The following is a 12681-nucleotide window of genomic DNA, read 5'->3' on the forward strand; positions in this document are numbered from 1 at the left end:
ATAAATACACGTTATATACAAAATAATGTTATAAAATGTAGAAAGGTCAGTGCTTCTGATTCTTAAATTATCGAAATACTAGACTCCAAAATAAACTACAAAAAACAAACAAAATAAAAACTCATATTATTGATTTCTGATGATCGACTAGGGGCAGTAGTGGGCGCGGGCAGAGCTCAGACTCAAGGCCATATGAATGGGCTTGAGAGGGGAGGAAAGGGCCTAGGTGATGACAACACCCAATTTCTCCCTCACTGGGACACTGGAATTTCCAGCATCACTGCCCTGAGCTCCCTAGTTAGGCCTGGCACGCCTGGCTGGCCCTCCACTGTCTGCTCACAGGAGCCCAGAGGCACTCAAGGCCAGAGGCTGCGGAAGCCAGGTAAGCCTCACCGGTATCGCCGCACAGAGGACCTGGGCCAGGGAGAGGCTGGGTGGTGTTATGACAAGGCCCGTCCGTATGCAGTAGCTGGAGGCACATGGGCAGAAAGTGCTCCTCCCACTTCAGGTGTGCACTTCACCTGCAGGGCAGCTCCTGCCAAAAGCCACACCTGATGGTTTCCTGGCCCACAGATGGCCCTGCCCTTACTGGCCTCCCCTCTTCTCTCTGATTTGGACCCAGCTGTTGCCATAGAACCTGGGCCGAAGGCACTTTTGGAAACACAGATGTCAGCGGAGGCCACAGCATCTCCAGGCCCTACAGGGCCCTGCCACTCCCTCTGGAAAACAGGCAAGAGCTCCAAAGGAGCCCTCTGAAGGCCACCCCTGGCAGGGCAGGTCCGAGTGGCGCCTCTCTTCTCCTCTGTTCCCCTGGCTGGTACGGCTGCCAATCTGATGCCAGACAGACACCCAAAGGTGTGGAAGGTACTGCATCTCTTGGCAAGTTCACAGTCTGTCCAGTTCATGCCATTCCCTCTTCCTCCTGAGAGCAGCACGTTGCATATTAAAAACGTCCCATCCAGGATGCAATGTAAACAATGCAGAAGGAAGGTCCAGCTGCTGGGCAAAGCTGGGATGTCCTGGGAAGCTTCCACCTTATACCTGGGGAGCATGTGAGGAGCGGGTTACCCTGGAGTACAAAGCCCTCCCTCCATGGCTGCTCTGGGCCTCCCTGGGAAACCAATGGGGCAGGTGGGGTGAAGGGAAGGTAGGGCAGCCCTCCCCGGTCTCGGGTCCCAGTACACGCACATGCCTGGGAGCTTCTGCTCGAAAAGTGGGCCAATGGAGGAAGCCAGGGAGAAGGGCCAGGAGGGGCGCAAGGCAACCACCCTCACCCACCGGCAGCTGGGAAGCAGCGCCTGGGAGCTGGCTGGGTGCCACGGCTGCCCAGCCCAGCACTAACACAGCAGGAAGAGACCAGGCTGGGCTCACCAGCGCGGCTCCTGTTTCACACTCTCTGTGGCAACGAGGCCAGCAGGGGCCCAAGAACCATTGAACCAGGCCTGCCAAGAAAGGGTCCTGACCCATCCAGAATGGCCCCTGGGGTCAAGAGTAACCAGGACATTTTCCCATCCCCAAAAGGCACGCAGGGACATACTGGAAGGGTAGGAAGCCCAGCACTCACCTCTGTGGCAATGACACATTCGTTCCTCTCCTCTGATATCAAACACACAGACTGGTACATGGAGTCCCTGGGGGAGCATATCGCTGATATCCGACACTCTGGCTTTTCACTAAGGGAACACAAGACAGGCTGCTGAAGGAGGTATGGGGAGAGCGCTGGGGGAAGGGTGGGGGCACTAACCGGGACCCTCGAGAGCCAAAGGGCGCTGGCAGAAGTGGCTCTGGGAGAAGACACAGGCACCGGGGACACCCAGTACTGGCTGGAGCCAGGGGACAGGCCCCTGAGAGCTGCAGGACCACCGCCCCTACCGGAGGGTCTCGGGCCTGGCAAAAGCCAGCACCGCCGCTAGAGGCAGGCCGTACCATAGCAAAATGGAAGTCACAAGAGACACAATACGGACCCTTGACATTTGTGAGTGAATGAACGCATGAATGAATGAATATGAGGGCGGGAGGGACAAAAGACTCCTGTCAGGACTCTTGTTGGAAGATCAGTAGCAAAACCCCGTTTGCTTAAAGGCTGTCATGGGCCTGGTGCCAGCCTCCCACCTGTGCTGGGTGAGCCCAGACGATACCGTGGAGGGGTTCGTGGCCAGGCCCTGGGCTTCCAAGGGCTGCTCACCTGTGTAACCGGAGTGGCGCCTTCTCCCCTAAGCTCTTGTCACTGTGGGAATACTTCCCCAGCATAATCCCCCGCCCCAGGGGTCCTGGGGCCAGATTATAGTCCAATGTGTGGTTCTGCTGTTTGCCACAGTTGGACTTGTCCAGGCCACAGTCTACTTCCAGCTCCTTCTTCTGGTTTGTGTTCTTGAGCTGGGCAGCGGGGATCAGGTTGTCCTTCTGGAAGTCTGACAAGTTGTTCATGGCCTCCCTGCTGCCGTCGTCTGGCCGCCGAAGCCGGAGCTGCCGCACAGCCACCGCCACCATGCCCAGCAACACCAGCACCACCACCAGCCCCACGCCCAAGGAGACAGCCACCCAGGGGAAGCTGGGTGGCAAGCTCACAGGAAACTCGCAGCGGCTGCCCACAAAGCCATAGGGGCAGTTGCAGACGAAGTTGTCGGGGGAGCGACCGGTGTAGCAGGTGGCCCCATTTAAGCAGGGTCCTGAGGCACAGGCGTCGCTGGGTGTCCGCACCTCACAGCGCCTGCCAGAGAAGCCAGCAGGGCAGGTGCACACAAGCCCATTCTCCAGGTCATGGCAGGTGCCACCGTGGGCACAAGGGCTGCGGGCGCAGTCACTGATCTGGAGTTCACAGTGGGTGCCCGTGAATCCAGGACGGCAGCGGCATATGCGGTTCGGACCTCGGTTCAGGCACTGGCCCCCTGTCAGTACACACAGGGCACAGGTCAGCAAATGCCTGGGAGGCCCCCTTCACCCCGCCACCCGGTGCAGAAGGCATGCACTCCATCCCAGGAAGGAGCTTAGGCCCTTCAGCCTCCATGATCACAGCCAGCATTCACAGGTCCCACTGCAATGGGCACTGCACAAAGAGTCAGGAGGCCTGGTTGAGGTGACCCTGGTCGCTATGCCTCCAGGGCCTCATGTATCAAAACTGCTAGCATCTCACAGAGTTGTACAGTGGAATCAGACAGAGGTGCTTGGGTTTGAATCTCAGTCGCTTCTAGCTGTGGATCTGGCACCTGTTGCTTTACCTTATATCTAAGCTTCAGTTCCCTCGTTTGTTAAATTGGAGTATAATGCTATCCCCTCCACAGGAGATCTCTGCCGGTTAGGTGGGGCGATGTGGGATGATGCATAAGGACAGGGTGCCTGCCTGGTCTGTAGTAAATGCTCGAATAAATGTAATTATCATTGTTTCATCTGATCTTCATAACCCCATAAGGGAAGAGGACAGGTATTATATTTCCCATTCAGTGATGAAGAAACTGTGGCTCCAAGGAGTTCACTAAGTCATTAGCCAGAGAGCAGCCTCCATCTCAGCCCTTCCAAGTCCTCTCCAGCTTCTGAGGCTTCTCTCCTCCACAGTGCTATCCGCTTGCCTCATGGCAAGTGCCCAGGAGGCCAAGGGGACAAAGATAATCAGCATGCTTTGTGTCCCAAAAGATGCTGAACATTCTAGATGCCTTGTGCCATACCAGGCTCCATGTGGCCACGGGGCAAGGTGAGGCCTTCAGGAGCAGGACCCTGACTGCACTAGCTTCCCTTGAGGAGGGACACGAGGCCTCCAAAGTCCCTCTCTCTAGCCTAGGACTTCCTGGAGAGGGTCAGAGGCCACCCCAGTAGGGACAGGGCTCTGACATGGGAATAGGAACAGAAGTCACTCAGAGTACACACCGCTCCTTCTCCCAAGGCCTGGACCTGCTGCTAACCTGCTCCTCGTCCAAAGCTACTCAGCTGATCAGGCAAGCTCTTCACCATCCAGAGCACATGGCAACCCATCTCAGCCTGCCCAGAGTGACAGACGAGGCCTCTCTTCTCTCCTGACCCTCCCTCACCAGAAGGCTCTCTTGTCCCCAGGTCTGGTACACCAGGTTAGCAAGGCAAGAAGACACACCATTGGCACACGGGTTGCTGGTACACCTGTCCACTTTCTTCTCGCAGTTGGAGCCGGTGAAGTTGGGAGGGCATTCACAGGCATAGCTGGTCCCCTGGTTGCGCTCCCGGCAGGAGCCCCCATTGAAGCAAGGGGAGTTGGCACAGCTCAAGGTGCTATGTTCGCAGTGCAGGCCATAGTAGCCCGGGGGACACAGGCAGTGGTAGCCATCCTCCTGGTCCTAGAGAGAGACCAGAAAGGAGCCAAAGTCAGATGCTGAGAGACAGGGATGTATAGCTTGGGGTTAAGCCTCCACAAGTCCGCAATGCCTGTCTATGGCCGCCTGGGGTGGGGTTGGCTGAGAACCACCTGGCCAGACCTCTGCCTTCCTACGCTGGCCTGGGCCTCACCTTACAGCTGCCTCCATTGCGACACGGGTTGCCGTCACACTCGCTGAGCTTCAGCTCACAGTCCACACCAGTGTAGCCTGGGCGACAGGAGCAGGTGTAGCTCCGCTGCCCACTGTTAGAGCACGTTGCCCCATTCTTGCACGGGGAGTGATGGGTGCAATAGTTGAGATCTGCAGAGACAGGAATCCACCGGCTGAGCAGAGCCAGAAAATTATCCCACCTCCAGGCTCCTTGCAGTGCAAGTTCACTGCCCATGTTTGGCCCAGAGGCTTCAACTCAGCCTTCCTGGTCCAAATGCCCTCCGTCTTCCCCAGTGAAATCATGTATATTGAAGCACCTTGACCCACACCTGACCAGTGCAATCAATCAACGTTGAAAAACACAGATGGACAACTGCCTGCCAGGTAAGCTCACAAACACCGGCAAGCAGGGGAGAATGAGGGTGAGGAAGAGAAGTGGACAGCAAGGCCACGTGTTGAGGAGGAAGTCAGAAAAGGCTTCATGGAGGAGGGGCAGCTGAGATAAGCCTGGAAGGCAGGATAAAACTTTAACAGGTGGAAATGGTAGAGGGGAGCTGAGAGTCACCATATGTATTTTTTTCAAGGAGAATTCATTACGCAGTTATTTTGATATATAAGTGCCCTGGCTGGTGTGGCTCAGTGGATTGAGTGCTGGCCTGCAAACTGAAAGGTCGCCGGTTAGATTCCCAGTCAGGGCACATGTCTGGGTTGTGGGCCAGGTTCCCAGTTGGGGGTATGCAAGGCGTATCGATGTGTCTCTAGCATATCCAAGTCTCTGTCCCTCTCTTTTTTCCCTCCTTTCCCCCATCTCGCTCTAAAAAAAAAAAAAAAAAAGTGTGTGTGTGTGTGTGTATTTGTTTTCTTATTTGGGAAGGCCAGGGAGGGGGAACCAGACAGAGCAAATATAGGAACTGTGAGGGCTGTGTTTGCATGTGATTGTATATGACTGTGTCATCTGGGAGCAAATGGGGGCAGAAGAAAGAGAATGGGCAGGAACCAGGTGTGCGTGTGCGTGTGCGTGTGTTTGGGAGTGAGGGGAGAAAGCAACACACACACAAAAGAAAACAGGGGCTGAATTCTAAGCCCCTTGTTGTCAGCGAGTCAGGGCCGAGGCAAGTTCTTTCTATCCTGGCAAGCCCTCTGCCCACCCTACCCAGGCTTGTGCTGGTGTTTCCATGGCAGCAGCCATCCCATTTGACCCTGAAAATGGGAGGCACATGCTGCAGCTGGCTCCCAGGATGAAAAAGATAAAGGACCCCTCCTCCACAGTTGGGGCTGGCAGAACCCTGCATGGCTAGAAGAGTGACCAGCCCTGCCAAACACCAGGAAGAGACTGTGGGCTCAGGCAGCTGCCTGGCAAGTGCAACTGGGGATGAACAAGGGAGACTGTTTGTAACCACACCGAAAAGTCAGTTAGATGCCACTCCACCCAGAGGCCCGGCTCCCACAGCCTCCAGGCAGCCGGCGGGCACACCCCACCAGACAGCTGTTTAGGAGAGAGCTGCTCAAACAGACCTGGCAGGTAAGCAAACACTTAGGGGGTTAATAGGTAACTATGAGGTAGAAAAAGGAACCGAGCCCAGCATCTCTCTCTTTCTCTCCAGCCTTCCTGGAATTTTTGAGTGCAACCTCCAGGTCACCAATTTGTCACCCTCCAGGCTTCTCTAGCCACCCTCTCTCCCCAGCACCAGAGGGAGAAGAATCCACCATCTTATTCTAGGTCAGTTGTAAAGATCCTTGAAAGTCCCAACCTTCTTCTTTTTTTTTTTTTAAGACTATTTTTTTTTTTTAATTTTTAGAGAGAGGAGAAGGGAAGGAGAAAGAGAGGGAGAGAAACATCAGCGTGCAAGAGATACACCGATAGGTTACCTCTCACATGCCTCCACTGGGGACCTGGCCCAAAACCCAGGCATGTGCCCTGACTGGGGATCAAACCGGAGACCCTTTGGTTCACAGGCCAGCACTCAATCCACTGAGCCACACCAGCCAGGGCAAAAGTCCCAAGCTTCTTGAAAGATAATGGGAAAGCCAGCACAGCAGTCACCAAGCAAGAAGGGTCCGGGTGATAGCTCTGGTTCCCACCCCTTGCCCATCTCGCCCACCTCCTCTGTATCCCCCCTCTGCTCTCACTCACCTTGGTCACAGAATAGGCCTCCCCAGCCCTCGTTACAGGTGCATTGCCAGGGGATGCTGCAAGTGCCATGGCGACAGCCATTGTGGGGGATGCATTCGTTGCACAGGCGGCCCTGCCAGCCTGGGCGGCAGCTGTGAAACAAAAGGGAGGCTGAGGGTGAGCTGAGCGCCTGGCCAGGGGACGCCCCTTTCCCACTTCCTGTCCCCTACTCACATGCACTCTGCTGGCTTGCTGCAGTAGCCATTCTGTTCATGACAGCCAGAAAGACAGACGGCTGAGGGAAGAGAACAGAGCTGTGTGAGGTTGGGATGCTAACAACTCTGAAGACCACTCTCCCCCTCCGGGCCTTGGGGGTGCCCCCAGCTCTCCTGGGCTCACTTTCCACTCCTGGCCTCCCAGAGGAGCCATGGTGTCTTAAAGGGAACTGGTGGCACAGAGAAAGAGAATGAAGACTGGATGGAATGCAGTCATGGGGTCCTTGCAGGCTTTGGGCACAACGGGGAAAAGCACTCAGAAGAAAGAGCTCTAAGTCCATACCTGTCCTAGGCATGCCCAGCTGTTCCTGAGGGACAGCTAGTGGGCAGCCCAGACCGGCTCTGTGAGGGACTGAGGGATGCAGGCAGTGAGGATAAGAAGTCACCTCTTTTGTTTGTTTTTGGTTTGGTTTGGTTTTCGATTTTGCTCAGGAGACCGCCCCCACCCCCACCACCCAGGCAGGCAGGAGAGAGCTTGGCTGCTTACGCTGTTCGCAGTACTCCCCAGTCCAGCCCGGCAGACAGGACAGGCTGCCATCTGGCTGGCACACGTAGTGGCCGAAGTGGTCATTGCGCTTCTTGCACAGGCGTGAGCAGCTGTCCCCATAGTAGTTGTCACTGCAGATGACCCGGTAAGAGTAGCGCAGCCTTGTTGGGAGAGGGCCGGTCTGCTCATCCAGCAACCAGTTCGGGCCCACAGCTAGGGAGCCCTGGGTGGTGATCTTGCTGATGAGCGCATTTGGTGGCATGGCCTCTGAAGGGGCAGAGGGCCAGGTCAAGGAAGGGCATCCTGTCCCCGAGGGTGCCAGCAACTGCTGGATCAAACCAGATGTTCAGATGACCCCCACTTGCCAGCAAGCACAGGACAGAGGAACCCAAGGGTCCCACTTCTTTGCTGCCCTGTGTGTGTGTGTGTGTGTGTGTGTGTGTGTGTGTGTGCAGGGGGACTGATACTATTCAAAAGGGGGACAATAGAAGGATGTTAAGATTTCCCAGTGTTCTGGAAGCAGATAGGCAAGGGAAAGAGGAAAAGAGGTCAAAATGGAGAGAGAATGAGAGAAGAGAGAGAGAGAGAGAGAGAGAGAGAGAGAGAAATGAGAAAAAGAAAAAAAGAAAAGCTTTCCGTGCACGGAGGACCCCGGGAGCAAGGATTCCTCGGGTGTCCATTCAGGGGTTCTACCCTCAGAGGTGGGTAATGCTTTTCTTTTTCCTTTTCAAAGTGAGAATTGTTGTGCTGCTGAAATATCCTTTTCCTCTGTGTCAGAACAACATCCCAAAGCCATTATTCCCTTTCCAAAGGAGCGGAATTCGCGAAAGGTGTAAAATACAGGAAGGGGCCCGTCAGCGGCGCTGGCAGCTTCGGCCTTTCTCACCACCGTGCTCCCCGCGTTCCCACGCCAAAAATAACCCGCAGGAAACGCAATTGTGCTCAGAGTCCAGGCAGCGGGCGGAATCCGAGCGTCCAGCGCGGGGCGCAGCTCCCGGCCGAGCTAAGCGTCCGGCCTCCTACCCCCCACCCCGCACTTCCCCCGCCTATTATTACAGGTTAACTCTTTCAGTGCTGCGCCGAGTCGCCCCCCTGTGGCGGCGGAACGAGCTACTCACCTGGCCGCTGGTCTTCTCCCGACGCGTGCCAAGCTTCGATGGTGAGTGAGAAGGTACCCTGGGAAGCGGAAGGAGGCGGCGGGAGAGATAGCATGATGAGCAGGGAGGTGGTGGGGGTGCCTTAGGGCGGCCGGTTTAATTAATTTAATTGCAGGATACGGTTACTGCGCCCGGTCAACCTAACGGGTCTGCGCGCAGCATCGCGCGCGAGCACGAAAGGCGAGAGAACCTTGGATAGGAGGAGGGTTGAGGGATGGGGGAATGTACGCGAAAAGCACTTGGAGGTGGGGGACGCGCCGGGGTGATAAAAATCATATCCCGAGAACTGGGAGAAAAGAGGGCGTAGAACTGGGAAGGGGAGGCTGGTGAGAGCTTTCCAGAGGACGAGGTCCCAGGAGAGTCGAAAGAGGATCAGAAGAGAACGCCCCTTGTTTTGTTTTTGTTTTGTTTTGTAGGGGAGCGAGAATATCTGGGGAGAGGGCTTTGGTCTCAGGGAGCCCCCTTCAGTTGGCTTTCGTCACCTCCCAATGCTCCCAGGCTGTGCTCACCGGCCAGGTGAAATTGAAAGGCAATTGGAGAGGGTTGCGTCCCCCGCCGCTACTGTCGTCCGCAATGGCGAAGGAGTTGGTGCCCAACACAGGTGTGGAGACGTTACCGAAGGTGCAGGGCCCGGGCGAGTAGACCGCCTGGAAGTGCTGGAGGCAGACACGGAAGAAGGTCCGGCAGCCGGGTTCGCACCGCAGCCCGCTGGCCAGTACGCCGTCGTCGTTGACAAACTCCTGAAGCTGCAGCTGGAAGACTCCGGAGCCGGCCGCGCGCTATTGCATAGGGTAGGAAGGAAGGAGGGGAGCCATCAGCTCGTTGGACACCCGGGCTCAGGCCCAGGGCGAGGTGGGAGGGGGCAGAGGGGGCGCGGGACGTTACCTGCTGACAAAGTGCCACCAGCAACAGTAGCGCCCAAACAGAGGCGCTACGGGACGCGGCTGCCATTCCCTGGGGCGTCGCTCTCTCCACCCGCCCGCCCTGAAGCTGGCTCGGTGCGGGACGCTGTTTGCCCGTGCGTCCACCCGCGGGAGGAGTCTCTGAAAAGCCAGGCTCCGCTCGGAGCTTTCCTCCCGCCTCGCCTTCTCGCTAGCTGCGCTCAGATCGCCGCGGTAGGTAATCCAGGTGAGGGCGGCTGGGCGGCGGCCGCGCAGAGGACGTGTCCTCGAGCTAATCCTGGGGCTGCAAGCCTGCTAGTGCCGGAGTACACTGCACTGAGGCGGCTGGAGCTGCGGCTCTTCGCCTCGCGTTCCCAGCCTGCGCTCAGCGCCGCTACTGAAACCTGCGCGCTCGAGAGCCTGCCTTATATATATTGGCTCCTCTCCTCTCTGCCTGTCACTCTCCCCTCCCCTCAGGGCCTCTAACTGCTACAGCCTCAAAGCCGCCGGGAGGGGGCCTCCGCCCCCGCCAACCCCCCTCCCAGCCAGCCAGTCAGGCACAGGTCCCCGCCCATCCGTGCCGCTCTCAGCCCCTGGGTCCCCCAGCTCTGAGCGGGCCGAGATGACCAGTTCTTCGCAATCTCGGGGTTACGCGCGGAGCCCCGGGCAATGGGAGAAGAGGTGGAGGGCCGGGGAGCAATGGGACAGGAGGTGAGCAAGTGGTTCCCGGAAGGTCGCGGCGACGGGGACACTGGGGAGTCCCTGGGAGCCGTGCGTCCGCAGCCAGGGCTAGTTACCTGCAGCAGGTAAAAAGAACTTAGGTCCGGAAAGCGAAACCAGCGCTAAAGAGCTCCGATTTCCTGCTCCTTCACGGAACCTCGGAAGCCCTCTCCTCGGCCGGCGTCAACCTGTGAGCACCCACCCACCACGCCTCCCGAGAGCTGCAGTGGAGCCGGCGAGCGCGTTAACCCTCTCTGCGGCAGCTCTCCGCAAGGAGGGGAGCCGAGCGTCCAAGACTCAGGGCTCCCTCCCTCCACCTGGTGGGCGTCCCTCTCCCTGGTGGAGGGGGGAGGAGGGAGCGTGTCCAGCGCGTGCTTTTTCCCTTCGGCCCTCCCCCTCGGACTCGGGCTCGGCGCGTGCCAGCTCTAAGACGCGTGGTCCTAGGGAAGGGGGGAGGGGGCGTGGTCCCAGAGGTAGAAGCAGGGCGGGCATCAGCTGTATGGTAATGAGGGTCTGGCCCCACCTCCAGCGCCTCCCCTCACCTGGGTTCGGCTTCTGCTCCAGCGCCCACCGTCTCCCCCGCCCCATCCCAGCAGCCTCAAGCCCCTCCCGCGTCCTGTCGTTCTGTAGGGGCAGAGAGGAACACTTCTGGCTCCAGAGTTGGCTCAAGCCGCTGGAGGGTCAAGGTGAAGGGCTGAGGCTAGGCAGACTCGGGTCATTCCTCCAGGGCGAGATGTAGAGTGGAACTGGAAACGCTCGGACTTGTTTTAGTTTCAGGAGGCTACACCGTCTCTCCTTCGCGGCTCCGCTGGTGGCCCCACTTCTAGCCGGGGCAGTTGCAGCTGCTTTTCCCGGAACCCAGTGTGATCCCCGGTGACCTTAGATCGCGGCGGCAGGCTTCTCCCAGTCCGGGGGGTGGGAGGGAGGAGGACTCCCTCTCCCTTCGACGCTGAGGGCGGTGGGGGCCCTGTGGCTTCAGCTGTCAGCCTGCCCGCACAGCGATGGCTGTCGTCGGGCGATAAGATCGGTACGGGGGGAGCAGGGACGCGCGGGCCCAGGGGAGGCTGGGGGCGCGAAAGGAGCCCAACAGCTGCCTATGCCGAGCATGGTCTGATTTTTTTGACCTGGGGGTGGCGGTGAAGTATGGGGGGAGGATGAGAAACAAGAGGTTGGGAGCGTGGGTTGAGGGAGGGACGAGGTGAAGAGACGGGCTCCGGGGTCCCCCACGCACGGCCACCCCTCCCAGTCACCATCTGGCACGAGCGGGTTGGCGTGGGGAACCGAGGTGGGGCGGGGGCCGGCAGATGGGCCCAGGCTGCGCTCCAGAGTTAATGTAGGTTATGGGCAGGCGGAGTCCCCAGGCCGCGAGGGAGGAGGAGCCCAGGACATGCCTCACAGCGACCCTGATAAGTGGGTTTCCCATCCTCGCTCTGCCGTACTCTATGGGTCCCTAGACCTGCCGAGGGTGCCGCAGCGTTGCCGTCCTCAGAGCTGACGTCCAGCCCTGCCTCCTTGCCTCCTTCCCCCCAAATCCTGGCTTGGGAGTTCATCAAAGCTAGGATTCTTTTGTGGCGCTGGTATTTGCCTGTCAAAGAGGACACACAACCCACAGGAAGCATTTGCTTAATACTGGTAGATCTGGAACACTTTACACACATCTGGACTAATATGTCCAAAAGCACTTTGCACACAGTCAAGGACCAAAGAAAAGTACCATCATTTCCCTTGGAGGCTGAAATGCAAGGGATCCTAGAAACCTAAAAATCCTCTGACCTGAGAAGGAAAGTCGTCACGATCAAAAGTCATTTATGAAGCACCTATTTGAAGTTCATTATCCCCCTAGAGCTCTGTCCTCGGCCCTGAGTACCCACTTGAGCTCCAATCATCTGGGTCCAGCTTTGCCTGCTTTTGCTCAGCAGGAGAGGGTCCGGAGCTGCAGGCAAAGAACCAAAATTCAAAGCCTCCACAGCTGGGGCTCCTCTCTTTTTTCTCCCACCCGCGACTTGTGGACAGAAGAACCCAACACGTGTCCTGGGAGGTCCCAGGAATAGGAGGCTTTAAGGTGATCTGAGGCCATAAATCACAGTGGTGTTGGACCCAAGCGGACATCTGCTGACCCTGCCACTATGTAGACTCTCCTTTCACCAACCTGGGCTCGCCCCCACCTCTAGCCCCCCCCCCCCAAAAAATGCACCGATGCTTCACGGTTCCTCACTCAACCGGCAACGCCATACTATCCAGTGTCCCGAGCAGGAACAGGGTCGAGGCCCAGCTTCACTCAAGACCCCACAGCCTCCTCCCCAGGGACCTTCTGTTTCTGCTGTCCTCTCATTGCCAGCTGCACAAAGCCCCCGGACAGGCAGAACCTGCACCCTGGCCAGGAAAGGCCAAGGTTACCTTTCAGCGGTGCCCTCAAAGTGACCCTCGGTTATTGGGGTGCATCAGGAGCCCAGAAGAACCTGAGGATACCTCCCCGACTGGGCAGCCTACTCGCCCTCCCCACCCCTACCCCGCACCCCTGGGACAGCGTCCTCAGAGCAAATTGCACCCAGGTAGGA

General features: G+C 57.8%; 1 protein-coding gene across 1 annotated transcript; it reads right to left on the reverse strand.

The window, feature by feature from the left end:
- DLL4 (delta like canonical Notch ligand 4) lies at positions 1-9740 on the reverse strand. The gene is made up of 11 exons (XM_054565135.1): positions 9408-9740; positions 9032-9301; positions 8484-8541; positions 7366-7632; positions 6838-6898; positions 6625-6755; positions 4471-4640; positions 4082-4301; positions 2186-2888; positions 1565-1673; positions 1-1041 (listed from the first exon to the last, which is right to left on the reverse strand). The coding sequence occupies exons 1-11, from the start codon at positions 9471-9473 to the stop codon at positions 1036-1038; spliced, it is 2061 nt and encodes a 686-aa protein (XP_054421110.1). The 5' UTR covers positions 9474-9740; the 3' UTR covers positions 1-1035.
- Between the last annotated feature and the right edge of the window lie 2941 nt (positions 9741-12681).

Source organism: Pteronotus mesoamericanus, unplaced genomic scaffold (assembly GCF_021234165.1).
Source record: "Pteronotus mesoamericanus isolate MK-2021 breed Mesoamerican mustached bat unplaced genomic scaffold, CSHL_Meso_final contig_164, whole genome shotgun sequence".
Classification (NCBI taxonomy): Eukaryota; Metazoa; Chordata; class Mammalia; order Chiroptera; family Mormoopidae; genus Pteronotus; species Pteronotus mesoamericanus.

Coding starts and splice junctions, on each gene's coding strand:
- DLL4 (XM_054565135.1), bottom strand. CDS start 9,473: ATGGCAGCCGCGTCCCGTAGCGCCTCTGTTTGGGCGCTACTGTTGCTG. Junction 6,756..6,837: donor AGCAAGCCAGCAGAGTGCAT/GTGAGTAGGGGA, acceptor TTTGTTTCACAG/CTGCCGCCCAGGCTGGCAGG. Junction 4,302..4,470: donor GCAATGGAGGCAGCTGTAAG/GTGAGGCCCAGG, acceptor GTCTCTCTCTAG/GACCAGGAGGATGGCTACCA.